The following is a 19,900-nucleotide window of genomic DNA, read 5'->3' as shown; positions in this document are numbered from 1 at the left end:
CTTTATGGGGTCTTAGACGCATATTTCGAGGTGTTACAAACAGAATGACGAAATTAGGATACCCCCATCCTATGGTGGAGGGCATAAAAATCAGCAACAAAAACAACTCCCCATCAATCAAAAAAGAAACAAACATGAATCATAATTTTTTTATAACCATCACCATAGGATGGGGTATATTAATCTAATCTATAAAGTATTGAGTTGCCCAAAAAGTAATTGCGGATTTTTTAAAATAAAGTAATTGCATTTTTAATAAAACTTAGAATGAACTTTAATCAAATATATAATTGCCATTTTGTTCGATAACCTTTTGCCATCTTCCTGGCAAATTTAGTATTCCACACTTATAGAACTTCTGGCCTTTATCTGCAAAAAACTGAACCAAGTGCGATTTAATAGCCTCATCATTGCCGAAAGTTTTACCATTTAAGGAGTTCTGCAAAGATCGAAATAAGTGGTAGTCTGATGGTGCAAGGTCAGGGCTATATGGTGGATGCATCAAAAGTTCCCAGCCAAGCTCACTCAGTTTTTGGCGAGTGACCAAAGATGTGTGCGGTCTAGCGTTGTCCTGGTGGTATATGACACCTTTACGATTGACCAATTCTGGTCGCTTCTCCTTGATTGCTGTATTCAATTTGTCCAATTGTTGACAGTAAACATCCGAATTAATCGTTTGGTTCCTTGGATGCAACTCAAAATATACCACACCCTTCCAATCCCACCAAACAGACAGCATAACCTTCTTTTGGTGGATATGAGCCTTTGAAGTGGTTTGAGCTGGTTCACCATGCTTGGACCATGATCGTTTTCGACTAACGTTGTTGTAAACAATCCATTTTTATCTCCAGTTATGATTCGTTTTAAAAACGGATCGAATTCATTGCGTTTAAGGTGCATATCACAAGCGTTGATTCGGTTTGTTAAATGAATTTTTTTCAATACATGTGGTACCCATATTAAAATTGACGTCAAACAAACAAATGTAAATTTCACGCACTTTTTTTCTAAAGCAAGCTGAAAGTAACAGCTGATAACTGACAGAAGAAAGAATGCAATTACAGAGTCACAAGCCGTTGAAAAAATTTGTCAACGTCGACTATATGAAAAATCCGCAATTACTTTTTGGGCAACCCAATACATATATTCTTGATCATCTCGACATTCTGAGTCGATCTAGTCTTGTCCGTCCGTACCTTCGCCTGACGAATTCACCATAGCTTTCGAATGCATAAAGGTAGCCGCTTGAAATTTTGCACAGATACTCCCTATCGATGTAGGTCATTAGGGATTGCAAATGGGCCATATCGTTTCAGATTTGGATATAGCTTCCTACCTCCCGATTTGACTTCTTCAGCTCTTGGAAGTCGCAACTTTTGTCCGATTTGGCTGCGCATAGTGTTCTGTTATGACTTCCAACAATTGTGCCAAGAACGGCCAAAATTGGTCAAGAACCTGATATGGCTCCCATACGAACCGACCTCCCGATTTGACATCTTTAAGTTTAAGCTCAATGATAAGGGACCTCCTCTTTATAGCCGAGTCCGAATAGCGTGCCACAGTGTGACACCACTTTGGTTAAGAAGTTTTCATATGGCATAGTAACCTCTGCGCTACAGTGGCCTCCGAGAAGATCTCTGCTTATGAAGAGATTGTCTGAAGGCTTGTCAGTGCTATGTAAAATTTTCAAATAAATTGCATTAATTTTTCCCACCACCATAGAATGGGTATATTAATCTGGTCATTCCGATTATGAAACCTTGAAATATTGATCTAGGACCCCATAAATTATATATATTCTTGATCGTCTCGACATCCTGTGTCGATCCAGCGATGTCCGTTTGTCTGCCGTAATCATGGCAGCGGTCGCTAGCCGCTTGAAATTTTCCACGGATACTTAATATAGTTGTAGTTGTCGTTGGGGATTGCAAATGGGCTATATCGGTTCAGATTTAGATATAGCTCCCATATAAACCGATCTATCGATTTGACTTCTTGAGCCCTTGGAAGCTGCAATTTTTGTCTGATTTGGCTGAAGTTTTTTCCCATAGTGTTCCGTTATGAATTTCCAAGTACCTGTCGATAACCGATCTGCCGATTTGACTTCTTGAGCCCTTGGGAACCGCAATTTTTGTCCGATTGGGCTGCGCATAGTGTTCTGTTATGAGTCTCAACAACTGTGCCAAGTACGGTCCAAATCGGTCGATAACCAGATATAGATCCCATATTTTACCAGAATCAATGGTGGTGCGTTCCCAAGACTTGGCCCGGTCGAATTTAGCACGCTTTTACTTGTTTTTATACCCACCACTGTAGGATTTGCAACATATCGAAATATCAATTTCCGACCCTACAAAGTATATATGTTTCGGATCGTAGAAAATTTCTAAGACGATTTAACGATGTCCGTGTGTCGGTCCGTCAGTTGTAATCACTCTACAGCCTTCAAAAATTAAGATATTGAGCCGAAATTTGGCACAAATGCACGTTGTTTCTTGAATGTGCCAAATCGGATTATATTTGGATATAGCTGCTATATAGACCGATCTGCCGGTAAAGGGTCTGTAGCCCATAAAAGCGTTATTTATTGTCCCATTTCTCTGAAACTTGAAACAGTGAGTAGTTTTAGGCTTCTCAACATCGGACCCAAATTTGGTTTACATCGGACTTTATTTAGATATAGCTGTCATATAGACCGATCTGGAGATAAGGGGTCTAAAGCCCATAAAAGCTTTATTTATTACCCGATTTCGCTGAAATTTTAAACAGTGAGTAGTTTTAGGCCTCCCAATATTCGACCTGAATATGGTTCAGATCGGACCATATTTAGATAGTGCTGCCATATAGACCGATCTCCCCATAAAAGGATCTGAAGCCCATAAAGCTTTATTTCTTACCCGATTTCGCTGAAATTTGAAACAGTGAGTAGTTTTAGGCCTCCTGATATCTGATCCAAATATGGTTCAGATCGGGTTTTATTTAGATATAGCTGCCATATAGACCAATCTCCCGATAAAGGGTCTGAAGCCAGTAAAAGCTTTAGTTTTTATCCGATTTCGCTGAAATTTGAAGCAATGAGTGGCTTTAAGCCCCACGACATCCGACCTGAATATGGTTTAGTTCGGACTATATTTATTTATAGCTGTCATGTAGACCGATCTCCCGATAGAGGGTCTGAAGCCCATTAAAGTTTTATTTATTACCCGATGTCGCTGAAATTTGCAACAGGGAGCAGTTTTAGGCCTCCTGATATCTGACCCAAATATGGCTCGGGCTATATTTAGATATAGCTGTCATATAGACCGATTGCCAATAAAGGGTCTGAAGCCCATAAAAGCTTTATTTATTACCCAATTTCCTTGAAATTTAAAATATCGAGTGTTTTAATCCTCCCGTCAACCGATCCAGCAATGAGTCAGATCAGACTATGTAGTTATAGCTGTCATATAGACCGATCTTCCAAATTAAGAAAATACTCGAGATGACAAGTCGAGTTATTGGCGCCTTCAAATAACCAATAGCCAACATCAGCGCCTGTTCCCACTTTAGGGGCGGCTGGAGGCGAACGTTGGATCTTGGAGCAAACGGTTTGCCACAACGAGGGATACATGTGCAATCTCACAAAACCGCCTTACAGGAAGTGCGATGGGCTGGGAATGGCGTGACTACAACACCAATCGGTGACGAACTGTACTATAGCTGCCATAAAACGAGTCATGAATTTGACTGTGGATTTGTGGTTAGTCGGAGACTGAAACACCATGTCTCCAGCTTTACTCGGGTGGAAGAGAGGCTAGCCACAATCCGCATAAAAGCCAAATTCTTCAAAATCATTATTATTTGTGCCCATGCCCCGACGGAAGACAAGGACGAGCAGACCAAGGATATTTTCTACGAGCGCCTAGGGAGAGAATATGGCCACTGCCCCGCCCATGATATTAAAATCGCTCTGGGATATTTTAATGCGAAGATAGGAAAGGAAGACATTTTGGTCCAATAGTTGGAATGTTTAGTCTCCACGAGATAACGTCCAGTAATGGATTGAGGCTGATAGATTTCGCCGCGGCAAAAACATGGTAGTTAGTAGCATTAAATTCAAACATAAAAATATTCGCAAAGACACGTGGCTGTCACCCGATCAAAACACGAGGAACCAAATTGATCACGTTGTGATAGATGGAAAGCATTCATCCAGCGTGTTAGAATCATTACCTTGTTGCAGCAAAGGTTCGCACCAGTTTGAACATGGCGAGGAAAGTAAGATCTGACACTGCACGGAAGCTGGACATTGAAAAGCTGCAAACACAACAAATGGCAGCGACAAACTCCACTCGACTGACCCAACTGCTTGATGAAGCACTCCTTGCACTTCATGAAAAATACCGCTTAATCCGTACTTGGATACCGGAAGCCTCCTCCAAGAAACACATGGCACAACCAAGAGTGTCGAGATGCTACTGAAGCCAAGAATGCGGCATATAGAGCAAACCTGCAATCAGTAGCAACGGGCCAGATGAAGCAGAGGTATCAGGAGAAAAGGAGAGAGGAGAACTTATTCTGCAGAAAGAAAAAGGAAATGGAAAGAGATTTACAGGATCCAGAATGAAGTCCAGAAATTCTACCAAAGAATTAAACATCAAACCAATGGCTTTGGTGCAGGCACATCCTCCTGCAGAGACAAAGAAGGAAATATAGTAACTGACACAGACAACATGCTGAGGATATGGAAAGAACATTCTACCCAACTGCTAGTGTCCGATGATGGCAACGAAGAGGATACCGCAGAACCAATCCCTGATGATGGTATAGACTGTTTACCTCCTAGTCAGAATGAGGTCCAAGTAGCATTAACCCGACTAAAGAACAACAAGGCAGCATGAGCCGACGGGTTACCCGCTGAACTATTTAAGACCGAAGGCGACACGTTGATAAGGCGTATGCATCAGCTTATCTGCGCAATCTGGCTAGAAGAACGCATAGCAGATGATTGCAACCTCAGCATACTAAGTCCCGTACACAAGAAAGGAGACAAGACGGAATGTGCCAACTGCAAAGGAATAAGACTCCTTCCCATCACATACAAGATACTCTCGAGCGTACTGTGTGAAAGATTGAAACCTAAAGTCAGTGAGATAATTGGGCCCTATCAATGCGGCTTTAGACCTGGTAAATCCACCCTAAACCATATATTCTCACTGCGCTAAATTCTGGAAAAGACCCAAGAAGGACAAAACAACCCCTACCATCTCTTTGTTGACTACAAAGCCGTCTTCGATATTCCCTTACGTTCAAAGGTATTTCAAGCCATGTCTGAGTTTGGTATCCCTGCAAAATTAGTAAGACTCTGCAGGATGACACTTGCTAATACGCGTTCCTCAGTAAGAATAGGAAAGAATCTCTCCGAACCATTTGATACCAAACGAGGTTCCAGACAAGGAGACAGCCTATGTTGGAGAAGATTATATGAGATCCAGATGGGAATAGATATGGCATACTAATCACAAGATAACACATGCTACTCGCCTATGCCGACAATATCGATATCATAGGTCGGTCACCGGAAGTAGTAACTGCAGCCTTTGAAAGAATCGAAAGAGAGTTAGTGAAAATGGGTCTGGCATTAAATGGAGATAAGACGAAATGGATGGTTTCAAATCCCAAAAAGCCCTGCACAACCGAGCAGATAAAGAAAATGGAGAAAGTTGGGAACCACAACTTTGAGATAGTCAGTAACTTTATCTACCTCGGCACCGCCGTAACCGAAACGAATGACACCAGTTTTGAGATTAAGCGAAGAGTAATACTGGCAAACAGATGCAACTTTGGACTAAGTAAGCAGTTTAGAAACAAGGCCGCCTCTCGACAGATGTAGATTACACTATACCAGACACTGATACTACCCGTGCTGTTATATGGCTCTGAGGCATGGTTACTGTGAAAGCAGATGAGGTAGTGCTTGGAGTATTTGAGAGAAAGATTCTTCGTAAAATATATGGACCATTGCTTGCGACGTATGAGCCACGAGCTGTATGACGACGATAGCATAGTAGCATCGAAATACAACGGCTGCGTTGGCTAGGTCATGTTGCCAGAATGGATGAAGAAGCTTCAGAAAAGAAGTCTTTTGAAGGCAAACACGGTGGTACACGCAATCCGGGAAGACCAAAAGCCCGATGGAAAGATCAAGTGGTGGGAGACACCTCCAAACATGATGTCAGAGATTTTAGAGTGAACGAAGAAGATCGAGGAACTTGGAACGGAATTCTACGTTCGGAACAAATATTCTGTCATAGCCAATTAAAGTAGAGTTAGTAAGTATTCCCATAAAAAGCAAATTTATTGTCTGAAAATGTTATTTGTATATGAGTTCTCGGGACCTGAATGAAATACGATCGAGACCAGCCCCTATTAAGATATAACTACGAATGTTGTAGTGGAGTTCTAATAAAATAGGATGATTATTATATCCTTGTTTAATTTGGTGTAGTTCGGTCCAGATTTGGTTATGGGTGCCATATAGAATGATCTCTCGATTTAAAATCTTGACGCTATAAAAGGCGCATTTCTAATCCAATTTCGTTGAAATTTGAAGCAACTTATGTTAGGCTTTTCAACATCCGTGTCCTATATGGTTCAGATCGGTTTATATTAGACCACTCAATGTCCGTGCCGAATTTGGGGGTTTACATATATACCCGAGGTGGTTGGTGAGTATTCAAAGTTCGGCCCGGCCGAAATTAATGCCTTTTTTTACTTGTAAAATTTCATTTTCATACATAAAATTGAAAACAAAAATGTTTGACCATCAAAAATACTCGTTTTTATTTTTCCCAAAGGTCCATATGAAATTTGTGAAAAAATCGAGAAAAAACTACAATGATTATATGTTTCAACCAGGCCACTTTGATGCATGCACATTCTTAAAGGATCGTCCAAAAATGCCAATACCAAATTATTTGTTTACCATAGTCGAGAACTATACAAATCTAAATCACTCTTGTCCTTTCAAGGTAAGAATTTCTTTCAGATGATAACATTTCTTTAAATTTTCTAATACTCTATTTCTTCAAAAAGGGTGAAGTTATAGTGGATCGTTTTCGCGTCAATATGGATCTAATAAATTGGATACCTATACCACCAGGAGACTATGGAATTTTTACGCGCTGGTATGCCAATGGCAAGGAGAGATTTCATTTGAATATTTTCTTTTCATTTTTTGATTGATTGGTGGAAGTATGAGAAATAGCACTACAGGGGCTCCATGCAACCTCTTTGCTTAAGTCTACAAGGTCTACAGACCTTGTGTACTTATCTGGCCCTAAGTTGCAGATTTGGGAAATTTATGAATTTATTTTATGTATCTTGGTGTATGACTGTTCGTCCTTTTATGTGTTTAATTAAAAGAAAAATTAAGGTATATAAAAACATGTGAAAGCCGAATCCTGTATACCCTGCACCATGGATTACATTTTTCAAGTTCCCTGGCCCGTATCTCTTTATAGGCAAAAAAAAGATAATGGATAAAAGTTTATACGCTATAGCAGCTATCGGCCGATTCGGGCCATACTTAGCTTGTATATTGCAAACTGGTCTGAATCGATATATAACCTGATATAGCTCCCACATAAACCGATCTCCCAATTTTACTTCATATGCTGCTATAGGGCGCAATTCTTATCCGATTTGGTTAAACAAATTTATTCAAATTGGGTTAAACAAAATTTAAGCCAAATCGGATAAAAATTGCGCCCTATAGCAGCCTATGAAGTAAAATTGGGAGATCGGTTTATGTGGGAGCTATATTAGGTTATATATCGATTTAGACCATATTTGGCACTTATGTTTAAGGTCAGAGGAGATGGCGCTGTGCAAAATTTCAGCCACATCAGACAAGAACTGTGTCCTTTAGAGGCTCAAGAAGTAAAGGGTGATTTTTTTGAGGTTAGGATTTTCATGCATTAGTATTTGACAGATCACGTGGGATTTCAGACATGGTGTCAAAGAGAAAGATGCTCAGTATGCTTTGACATTTCATCATGAATAGACTTACTAACGAGCAACGCTTGCAAATCATTGAATTTTATTACCAAAATCAGTGTTCGGTTCGAAATGTGTTCATTCACCGTAACGTTGCGTACAAACCACACCAAACAGTGCATTTTCGGGATGCATGGGCAGTTCTTGAACGGCTTCTGGTTGCTCTTCACTCCAAATGCGGCAATTTTGCTTATTTACGTAGCCATTCAACCAGAAATGAGCCTCATCGCTGAACAAAATTTGTCAAAATTTCGAACCGAACACTGATTTTGGTAATAAAATTCAATGATTTGCAAGCGTTGCTCGTTAGTAAGTCTATTCATGATGAAATGTCAAAGCATACTGAGCATCTTTCTCTTTGACACCATGTCTGAAATCCCACGTGATCTGTCAAATACTAATGCATGAAAATCCTAACCTCAAAAAAATCACCCTTTACAATCGGGAGATGCCGCTTGAGATCTACAATATCTCCACTGGTTTCGGAGATATTCGGCTATAATTTTTTTTGTGCAATTTTGTCCGAGATTTACTTGGTAATTTGCGAAGCCATTTGTGGTTCGATTTTAATTTTTATGCTTGATTTGGATTTGTGACAAGATTTGCAACGACTTTGCCCCAACAAGTTTCCACAATTGGTTGTTCATTTAAAAGTAATACAGTTTGGAAGTCAGAAAATGTGAAAAAGTGTATTGTTTTTAATTTTTTGGCCAAAAAAGGATTTGTTTTTCAATAAAGACTAATCAATCTTTATTGAAAAACTTGCTTCAATACCTTACTGTATTCTTTTTTTGTTGGTAAAGATAAGCATCAAGTTCGGCAGGTCCGAACTTTGGATACCCACCATCTCGGGTATATATGTAAACCCCCTTTCGTCATAAACCGGTGAAAATTGGATAACTTATGCACCCAAGACTTAAAATCGAGAAATCGTTCTATATGCCATCTATAACCAAATCTGGATCGATCTGGGCCAAATTAAACAAGGATATAATAATCATCCTATTTTATTATGATTCCACTACTATATCCGTAGTTATAACTTAATAAGGGCTGATCTAGATCATATTTTATTCAGGTTCCGAGAACTCATATGCAAGTAACATTTTCAGTCAATAAATCTACTTTTTATGGGATTAAGACCTTGAATTGGAAAATCGGTCTATATGACAGCTATATCTAAATAGTCGGATCTGAATCATATATGGTTTGGTTTTCGGGAGGCTTAAAACAACTCACTATTTCAAATTTCAACGGGTAGTTAATAAAGCTTTAATGGGCTTTAGACCCTTAATCGGCATATCGGTCTATATGGAAGCTATATTTAAATACGTTCCGATCTTTACACCATATTTGGGCCAGATGGCGGGTGGTTTAAAACAACTCACTGATTCAAATTTCAGCGCAATTGGGTAATAAATGCAGTCCGTTATGACCCATACTTCCGACGGATGTCGGGAGGCTTAAACAACTAACAGTTTCCAATTTCAGCGAAATCGGATAGAACATAAAGCTTTTATTGGCGTCAGACCCTCTATCGCCAGGATCGGTCTATATGGCAGCTATATCTAAATATAGTCCGATCTTAACCATATTTTAGTCCGATGTTAGGAGACCTAGAACTGCTTACTGTTTTAAATTTCAGCGAAATCTGTTAAAAAATAAAGCTTTTAAGGGCTTCAGACCCTTTATCGAAAGATCGGTCTTTATGGCAGCTATATCTAAATATAGTCCAAACTAAAATATATTAAAGTCAAATATCGGGATGCTCAAAACAACTCACTCTTTCAAATTTCAGCGATATCGGGTAATAAATAAAGCTTTAATAGGCTTCAGACCCCTTATCGGCAGATCGGTTTATATGACAGCTATATCTAAATATAGTCCGATCTGAACCATATTTTAGTCCGATGTTGGGAGGACTAGAATTAGTTACAGTTTTAAATTTCAGTCAAATCGGTTAACAAATATAGCTTTTATGGGCTTCAGACCCTTTATCGGGAGATCGGTCTATATAGCAGCTATATCTAAATATAGTCCGATCTAAACTATATTTAGGTCAGATGTCGGGAGGCTTAAAATATCTCACTGTTTCAAATTTCCGCGATATCGGGTGATAAATAAAGCTTTAATAGACCTCAGACCCTTTATCGGGAGATCGGTATATATGGCAGCAATATCTTAATATAGTCCAATCTGAACCATATTTGGGTCAGATGTCGGGAGGCCTTAAGCTACTCACTGGTTAAAATTTCAGCGAAATCGAGTAATAAATTAAGCTTTTTTGGACTTTCGACCCTTTATCAGCAGATCGGTTTATATGACAGCCATATCTAAATATAGTCCGATCTAAACTATATTTAGGTCAAATGTCGGGAGGCTGAAAATAACTCACTGTATTAAATTTCAGCGAAATCGGTTAATAAATAAAGCTTTTATAGGCCTCAGACCCTTTATCGGGAGATCGGTATATATGGCAGCAATATCTTAATATAGTCCGATATGAACCATATTTGGGTCAGATGTCGGGAGGCCTTAAGCTACTCACTGGTTAAAATTTCAGCGAAATCGAATAAAAAATAAAGCATTTGTCGCCATTAAACCATTTATCGGCAGATCGGTCTATATAGCAGCTGTATCCAAATATGGTCCGATTTGGCCCGTTCAAGAAATTTACCAGCGTGCATCAAAAAGACGTATCTGTGCCAAATTTCAGCTCAATATTTAAATTTTTGAAAGCTGTATCGTGATTACAACAGACGGACGGACAGACATACGGACATCGTTAAATCGTCTTAGAATTTTACGACGATCCGATTTATATATACTTTGTACGGTCGGATATTTCGATGTGTTGCAAATGGAATGACTAAATGTATACATGGTTGTGGGTATAACAAGATGTGTCAACTTAAAGTGTGCTATTTTGAAGTACAAAATGCACAATTTTTTATTAACAAATTTCCAAAGCCCCTATTCCCCAATTGGAGACATTTTTTATGCCCTCCACCATAGGTTGAGGGTATACTAATTTCGTCATACTGTTTGTAACTCCTCGAAATATGCGTCTAAGACATAAAGTATATATATTCTTAATCGTCGTAATATTTTAAGTCGATCTAGACACCGTCCGTCTGTCCGTCCGTCCATACATATGTCTGTCGAAAGCACGCTTACTTTCGAAGAAGTAAATTTGACACAAATAATTCTTATTAGTTAAGGTCGGTTATAAATGGGCTATATCGGTCTATGTTTTGATATAATTGCCATATAAACCGAGTATGGATTAAATTCGCCCATAACCTGATATAGCTATCATATAAAACGATTAGGCTGAAATTTTGTACAACGTGTTAGGCTATGGTTTCTAACAAATGTGTATAGTATAAATCGGTCCATAACCTGATATAGCTGCCATATAAGCCTATCTTGAATCTTGACTTCTTGAGCCACTAAAGGGCGCAATTTATGTCCGATTGGGCTAAAATCCCATTTGGCATGACGTGTTTTGTTATGACTTTTAATAACTGTGCCAAAATGGTTCAAATCGATCCATAACCTTATATAGCTGCCATTTTATTTGATCTGGGATCTTGACTTCTTGAGCCTACAGAGGGCGTAATTATTACCCGATTTGGCTGCAATTTTGTACAACGGCTTCTCCCTTGACTTTACAATGGTTCTGGAATCTGGCGCCTCCCAACTGTGCTCTCCACAGAATAATCGAGAAGGTGAAGGATACCACGGCGGTTCTGATCTCTGGAGCAAGGAGGAATGTCCCGAGAGATGGACTGCTCAATTTAACGTCTCTGCACTTGTATATTGGATGTGTCACAGTGAAAATCTCCTTAAGACTGGCTCTGGAACCTGGCGCCTCCCAACTGTGCTCTCCACAGAATAATCGAGAAGGTGAAGGATACCACGGCGGTTCTGATCTCTGGAGCAAGGAGGAATGACCCGAGAGATGTACTGCTCAATTTAACGTCTCTGCACTTGTATGTTGGATGTGTCACAGTGAAAATCTCCTTAAGACTGGCTCTGGAACCTGGAGCACCTCAACGGTGCTCTTTACGGAATGCTCAGAAGGTTCAGGGTACTACAGAGGTTCTTATCTCTGGAGCAAGGAGGAATGTCTCGAGAGATGAACTGAGTGCCAAGCTCGATTTAACGTCTCTGCACCTGTATGCTGGATGTCTAACAATGAAAATCTCCCTTAGACTGGCTCTGGAGCCTGGCGTTTTTAACTGTACTCTCTACGGAATGATTCGAAGGTGCAGGGTACCACGGTGGTTTTGATCTCTGGAGCAAGGAGGAATGCCCCTTGAGATACACTGAGTGCCAAGCTCAGTCTAACGTCTCTGCACCTGTAAATTGACAGGCTCTGGAACCCGGCGCTCCTCAACTGTGCTCTTCACAGAGAGATCGAGAAAGTGAAAGGTAATACGGCTGTTCAGATCTCTGTAGCAAGGAGGAATGCACAGCTCGATCTGATGTGCCAAGCTCGATCTAAAATCTCTGCACCTGTATGTTGGGTGTGTCATAATGAATCAGCATGCAGAGGAGTTCTTCCTTGTGACAGTTTGGACATTGTTTCCCGAAAAGCAATCTCTGGGCTGCGGGTATTCATCTTCCCCGGGACATCCTGAACACACACTTGGGTTTAAATTGGATGGGGCACTGAGCAGGAGTCTTCATGAAGTTTCTAGGAATCTGGGAATCATATAGGCTTCTAAACGGCTGCAGCTTCTTTTGGGTGGAGGTATTCGTTGTACTGGCAACACTGAAGACGGTTTCTGCGTGGAAATGGCGGTCCGGTAGGACTGGCATGATATTCTTGGCCAGTTAGGCGGAGTTCGTGGGTATGCTGTAGGCTTCTTAATGGTTGCAGCTTCTTTCAGGCGGATGTCTTTGCTTTACTGAACGCACGCACTACTTTGGTGTGGGAGCTGCGGTCTGATTGGACTGCCGCGAAATGCTGTCAGGTTCTACTGGGTCTCGTCCCATCAAGGGGCGGTGGGGAACGGCTATATGAGACGCAACGTATTATTTACTAGGGGAGACCATCTTTGTTGAGGGGTTCCAAGTCGTTTTCCTAAGACAAAATATCTGAGTGGCGGGTACCCTGCTTTTGCGGGACCTTCTATATACTAATCCGTCTAAATTGGATGGGGCACTGGGCAGGAGTCTTCATTGAGTTCGTGGGAATCGTGTAGTTTTCTCAACGGGTGCAGCTTCTTTCAGCGGAGTTCTTCGCTGAACTGCAGGCACTGGAGATATTTTCTATGTGGGAGCGGCTGCCCGGTAGGACTGGAGCGATATACGTGGCCAGCTATGCAGCGCTGAAAGCTCTGTTGTCGACCCATGTGCGTTCGAGACTGGTAAGAAAATGGAAGGGGCTTTTTTGAAGCATGGGAAATGCTATCAGGCTCTAATGGGTCTCGGGACATCAAGGTGTGTCGGAAAACAAGGTAGTAAGTATATGCGACGCGACTTTTATTACTGGGGAAGACCTTCCAAAAGAGGATGTCTGAGCGGCGATTACGCACCCTTTACCGGGACCTTCTGCATACAAGTTAGTCTAAATTAAACAGGGCTACGGGACATAAGTCTTCATGGAGTTCTAGAGTATCCTGTAGGTTTCTGAACGACTGCAGCTTCTTTCAGGCAGAGGTCTTCGTTGTACGGAAGACACTGGAGACGATTTCGGTGTGGGAGCGACTGTCCGGTAGGACTGCCACTATATACTTGGCCAGTTAGGTGACGCTTAAGGTTCTGTAGTCGACCAATTTGAGTTCGGGACGGGTTAGAAAATGCAAGGAGCTCTTTCGAATCATGGGGAAGACTACCAAGCTTTGATAGGTTCTGGACTATCAAGGGGTGGCTGAGAACAAGAAAAACGCTCGACTCTTTGGCAGTACCGACTAGGTTGTCATAGGCATGGACCAACAATCAACGACGTAGGCACACTGGAATGCGATTCAGACCGTACGAAACAGAAACCCAACACTGAGTTGGCAACCCCTGGCCAATGTAGATTTGCATCGGTTCAGTCCGATGCATATAAACGGCTGCCCTGGTATTGGTCATAAATAATTATGAAATCTGTCAGCGGTCTGAGTCTGAGTTTTAAGCGGTCTTGGGTCAACAGTGCGGGGGTAGTGGGCTCGATTTCCACCAAAGAATTTAGCTATGCCGCTGCTGTGATGGGCAAAAATTGTCAAGTTCGATTTAGGACTACTGCTATAACCATACCTATCCTAACATATCCTTGACCTGCTTTAAGTCCCTAATCTCCAAGTTATCTTTTTTAGAGCTTTCAATCTAACAAAGTGGATAGAATATGAAATTCGGCTATGACGAACTTAAAGTGCCTTTACTTGTATTGCAAAAAAACCTAACTTACATTTTTAAACATGATTTTTTTTAATTTTCTAAACGATATAACCAACATTTTATAATTTTTGTTTAAATTTATATAACTCAGAATTTCAGGGAAACTGTCATCACAAAGAACTATAGAATGTCTAGATATTAACGAGAACACACCATGCCACGACGAGAACGGCGAGCTGCACCCTTAGTGGCGCTAGACTTGGTTGCACGTGTTTGGGTGCCTTGATTATCAGATTTCTTTTGTTCAGCGGTTGTTTGGCGTGCCGCCTTAGACCGAGATACACGAGAACGTTTAGCAGGTGTTCCCGATGTACTGCGGCGTCGACGGGTACCTGAACGTGAGCGGCTACCAGCAGGTTTGCTTGAAATCGAGGCCTTGCTACTTCGGCGTCTCGCACGTTTCCGAGAAGCGCTTAAAGTTTTTACCATGGGAGATTTGCCTGTTCGTTTACGAGAACGAGCAGAAGATGATCGCGTGCGGGAACGTTTAGTGGATCTGGAATCTTGGCTATCACTCATATTTTCTTCCATGGTTGTTCTAGAGCGAGACACCCGAGAACGTTTGACAGATTTTCCTGAAGTACTACGGCGTCGACGTGAACCAGAACGGGAACGTCTACCAGCAGGTGTGGTAGATCTCGAGGCCTTGCTACTGCGGCGTCTTGCTGGTGTTCCCGAAGTACTACGTCGCCGACGTGAACCTGAACGTGTATGGCTACCAGCCCGTGTGGTCGATCTCGAGGCCTTGCTACTTCGGCTTCTTGCTCGTTTCGAACGACCACTTGAACTTTCTGATATGGGCGATTTGTTTTTTTGTTTATGGGAACGAACTGAAGATGATTGCGAACGAGATCTAGTGGTATTTCTACGTCTGGAATGTGATATAACAGTAGGGGAATCATCTTCTTTTTTTTCGGAGGATGATTTACTGCGTCGTGAACGTGAGCGTCTAGCTGTTTTAGGGGGCATGCTTGCAGCATTACGATTACGTCGTCTTGCACGTCTTGCCACTGAGCTGCCAATAACTGGAGATTTACTTTGTCTTTTTCGCGAGGCAGAACTACTTCGTGCAGAAGAAGCTGCTCGAGCCCGAGGCTCTTTACGACTTCTGTGAATGCTTGAAATGGAACATCCCTAAAATAAGAAACAAAGAATGTGTTTCACAAATCTCTCTCTTCAAGTTTCATTAAACTCAACTCACCATTCTGGTATATTTATTTTTTTCCTCCTCTGACAGCTTGCGCCATTCTGCAGCTCCACGGCGTACCGTTTCCGTGGCTGTCAACCCACAATGCTTCTGCCGGTATTCACGCAGAAAGTTCAAATATCCATTAGTGGTTACGGGTCCAGGCCTCATGCACTTTCCACTGCTGTTATTGGATTTTTGCTTTTCTGTGGTTGAATTAGCGGTTGCGTGTGCGTTGTTAGCGTTTTCCGTTTGATTTGACATTTTCTTTTACAAAAAAGAAAGAAAAATTTTAATTTTGAACATTTTTGTCAAAAAATTAAACCAAAAAAGTTTTACTTAGATATCCTTTAATTTGGACCAATAGGGAAGGTAATAAAAAATACAAAAATAAATCGTTTCACTTCTTAAAAATTTCAAAAATTCAATCTTTTTTTCAAAAGTTTACAACTAAATGAAATTTTCTTTGATCACCAAGGAAAAATTTTGTATGTATCTCGATGATTGCCTTTTCAAGGGTACGATGTTTTTCAGAATTATTAATTCAATTGCAAAGGGTGTCTAAAAGCAGCAGGCAGAAAAACTCTTGGTAACATTTCAATACTCAAAAAAATGAGCAACTTTGCTCCAACGATCGTGAGAACCTTTTTTCGTATAGAAAAAAGTTCGTCAGAACGTTTTTTTCGTATAGAAAAAAAGTTCGTCAGAACGTTTTTTTTCGTATAGAAAAAAAGTTCGTCAGAACGTTTTTTTTTCGTATAGAAAAAAAGTTCGTCAGAACGTTTTTTTTCGTATAGAAAAAAAGTTCGTCAGAACGTTTTTTTCGTATAGAAAAAAAGTTCGTCAGAACGTTTTTTTCGTATAGAAAAAAAGTTCGTCAGAACGTTTTTTTCGTATAGAAAAAAAGTTCGTCAGAACGTTTTTTTCGTATAGAAAAAAAGTTCGTCAGAACGTTTTTTTCGTATAGAAAAAAAGTTCGTCAGAACGTTTTTTTCGTATAGAAAAAAAGTTCGTCAGAACGTTTTTTTCGTATAGAAAAAAAGTTCGTCAGAACGTTTTTTTCGTATAGAAAAAAAGTTCGTCAGAACGTTTTTTTCGTATAGAAAAAAAGTTCGTCAGAACGTTTTTTTCGTATAGAAAAAAAGTTCGTCAGAACGTTTTTTTCGTATAGAAAAAAAGTTCGTCAGAACGTTTTTTTCGTATAGAAAAAAAGTTCGTCAGAACGTTTTTTTCGTATAGAAAAAAAGTTCGTCAGAACGTTTTTTTCGTATAGAAAAAAAGTTCGTCAGAACGTTTTTTTCGTATAGAAAAAAAGTTCGTCAGAACGTTTTTTTCGTATAGAAAAAAAGTTCGTCAGAACGTTTTTTTCGTATAGAAAAAAAGTTCGTCAGAACGTTTTTTTCGTATAGAAAAAAAGTTCGTCAGAACGTTTTTTTCGTATAGAAAAAAAGATCGTCAGAACGTTTTTTTCGTATAGAAAAAAAGTTCGTCAGAACGTTTTTTTCGTATAGAAAAAAAGTTCGTCAGAACGTTTTTTTCGTATAGAAAAAAAGTTCGTCAGAACGTTTTTTTCGTATAGAAAAAAAGTTCGTCAGAACGTTTTTTTCGTATAGAAAAAAAGTTCGTCAGAACGTTTTTTTCGTATAGAAAAAAAGTTCGTCAGAACGTTTTTTTCGTATAGAAAAAAAGTTCGTCAGAACGTTTTTTTCGTATAGAAAAAAAGTTCGTCAGAACGTTTTTTCGAACGAATATCCTGTTAGCTTCCTTTTGATTTTTTTGGCCTTCAATGGCGATAGTTTGAGTATCACTGCGCTTATTTCCCCCAATTGGGGGTTGATTTTGGAGTGTGGGTGCAGATGGAATGGAATTTTCTGACCGAGAAAGTGTTGGTACTGAATTTGTGTGTAAGTGATTTCGTGCTTAATTGAGGATATTTAGAAAATAAAAATATTTTCTTTCTTCATTTCCCTTCATTGCTTGTTTTTGCTCTTTGCGATATCCAAGATACTTTTTTCGGTCAATGGAACCACCATAATTTTATTAATACTTTTCTAACAGCCACACAGGGTTCAATGAACTTGAGGAAGTTTTTTTCGTTTTGCTTGGTATTCGGATGCCGATGGTTGTGTTTTTGGAAGGGTATGGTCTTGATTTTTGCCTTTGGATTGGAACATTTTAAATCATGAAGGCGTTATAGATTACTGGGTCTTAGAGAGGTGATTATTTATGGCATAAAGGTAAGGTTTAAGTAAATCTTTAGTTACGACTAGTATTGTATTTTGGGAGTGTCTGTATCATAGAGAGTGTCTTTCTCTATTGGAGCGTACCAATCAATAATCAATAGGAAATTAGTCTTTCCTTCCTGAAGGTATAGATGCAGTTTCCCTTCTTTCCATTCTTTAAATAGTTAGTAAATCACCCATTGTGAAGTTTTTACATGGACTGCAAGTATACACACTTTTCCCTTTCCCCTACAACAATGAATAAAAAGCTTTTCCTTACCCTCTTTAACAGAAACTCGTCCTGTAAGACCGCTCCCTTCTCCAACTCGTCATATGCAATTTTACTTTGTGTCCATCAGCTTGTTTGGGGTGGTTGTTTAGTTCGCCGAAAAATAAACAACCCCCCGTTAAACATTTTATATGAGGGCTTAAAGCAAACAAAACTTAACACATATCTTAACTTCTCAATGGCCAAGAAAATGCGTTATTGTCTGTCGTCTGTCGAGAGACAGTGGCAGTTTAATAAACATTCCATAAAATAGGTCAATGAATTAAATGCATAGAAGACAGTCCTCTTTAAGTAAATGGCAGACACTAACAATCGCTCCCCCTCTCTCGCATTAAACAGTAGTCAATTTCATACCGCCCTAAGGGGATGACGGCATGCCACAAACGAAATGGTGGCCCATTAAGCCTCTGGGCAACTGTGTTGAGTTTTCCCCTTTGGAGGAATAAGCCTAAAAGCTCACCAATAACTTGAGAAAAGTGATTGATTCATGGCCAAAAGTAAATTGTAAGGCCCCACAGACAAGAAAGAAAAAAAAATCCTACAATTTTTCCTATTAAAACCCGAACGTGAGTAATTTTTTTCTTAGAAATAAGTGAGAACCTTTTTTTCGTATAGAAAAAAGTTCGTGAGAACCTTTTTTTCGTATAGAAAAAAGTTCGTGAGAACCTTTTTTTCGTATAGAAAAAAGTTCGTGAGAACCTTTTTTTCGTATAGAAAAAAGTTCGTGAGAACCTTTTTTTCGTATAGAAAAAAGTTCGTGAGAACCTTTTTTTCGTACAAAAAAAAAATTCGTGAGAACCTTTTTTTCGTATAGAAAAAAGTTCGTGAGAACCTTTTTTTCGTACAGAAAAAAAGTTCGTGAGAACCTTTTTTTCGTATAGAAAAAAGTTCGTGAGAACCTTTTTTTCATATAGAAAAAAGTTCGTGAGAACCTTTTTTTCGTATAGAAAAAAGTTCGTGAGAACCTTTTTTTCGTATAGAAAAAAGTTCGTGAGAACCTTTTTTTCGTATAGAAAAAAGTTCGTGAGAACCTTTTTTTCGTATAGAAAAAAGTTCGTGAGAACCTTTTTTTCGTATAGAAAAAAGTTCGTGAGAACCTTTTTTTCGTATAGAAAAAAGTTCGTGAGAACCTTTTTTTCGTATAGAAAAAAGTTCGTGAGAACCTTTTTTTCGTATAGAAAAAAGTTCGTGAGAACCTTTTTTTCGTATAGAAAAAAGTTCGTGAGAACCTTTTTTTCGTATAGAAAAAAGTTCGTGAGAACCTTTTTTTCGTATAGAAAAAAGTTCGTGAGAACCTTTTTTTCGTATAGAAAAAAGTTCGTGAGAACCTTTTTTTCGTATAGAAAAAAGTTCGTGAGAACCTTTTTTTCGTATAGAAAAAAGTTCGTGAGAACCTTTTTTTCGTATAGAAAAAAGTTCGTGAGAACCTTTTTTTCGTATAGAAAAAAGTTCGTGAGAACCTTTTTTTCGTATAGAAAAAAGTTCGTGAGAACCTTTTTTTCGTATAGAAAAAAGTTCGTGAGAACCTTTTTTTCGTATAGAAAAAAGTTCGTGAGAACCTTTTTTTCGTATAGAAAAAAGTTCGTGAGAACCTTTTTTTCGTATAGAAAAAAGTTCGAGAGAACCTTTTTTTCGTATAGAAAAAAGTTCGTGAGAACCTTTTTTTCGTATAGAAAAAAGTTCGTGAGAACCTTTTTTTCGTATAGAAAAAAGTTCGTGAGAACCTTTTTTTCGTATAGAAAAAAGTTCGTGAGAACCTTTTTTTCGTATAGA

At 39.4% G+C, this 19,900-nt stretch overlaps 1 protein-coding gene across 1 annotated transcript in view; it reads right to left on the bottom strand.

Moving 5' to 3' along the window:
- LOC106083033 (serine/arginine repetitive matrix protein 2-like) overlaps positions 1–16,125 on the bottom strand; it is a 34,383-nt gene extending 18,258 nt beyond the window's left edge. The window contains exons 1-3 of the mRNA XM_059365696.1: positions 15,956–16,125; positions 15,632–15,883; positions 14,584–15,564 (exon numbers count right to left, since the gene is read on the bottom strand). Coding sequence (XP_059221679.1) covers positions 14,584–15,564; positions 15,632–15,880 — 1,230 coding nt within the window. The 5' untranslated portion in view covers positions 15,881–15,883; positions 15,956–16,125. The remainder of the gene's footprint in view (positions 1–14,583; positions 15,565–15,631; positions 15,884–15,955) is intronic.
- Positions 16,126–19,900: the final 3,775 nt, after the last annotated feature.

This window comes from Stomoxys calcitrans, chromosome 3 (assembly GCF_963082655.1).
Source record: "Stomoxys calcitrans chromosome 3, idStoCalc2.1, whole genome shotgun sequence".
Taxonomy (NCBI): domain Eukaryota; kingdom Metazoa; phylum Arthropoda; class Insecta; order Diptera; family Muscidae; genus Stomoxys; species Stomoxys calcitrans.
Note: the sequence above shows the minus strand (reverse complement) of the source record. Positions and strands in the feature narration are given on the sequence as shown.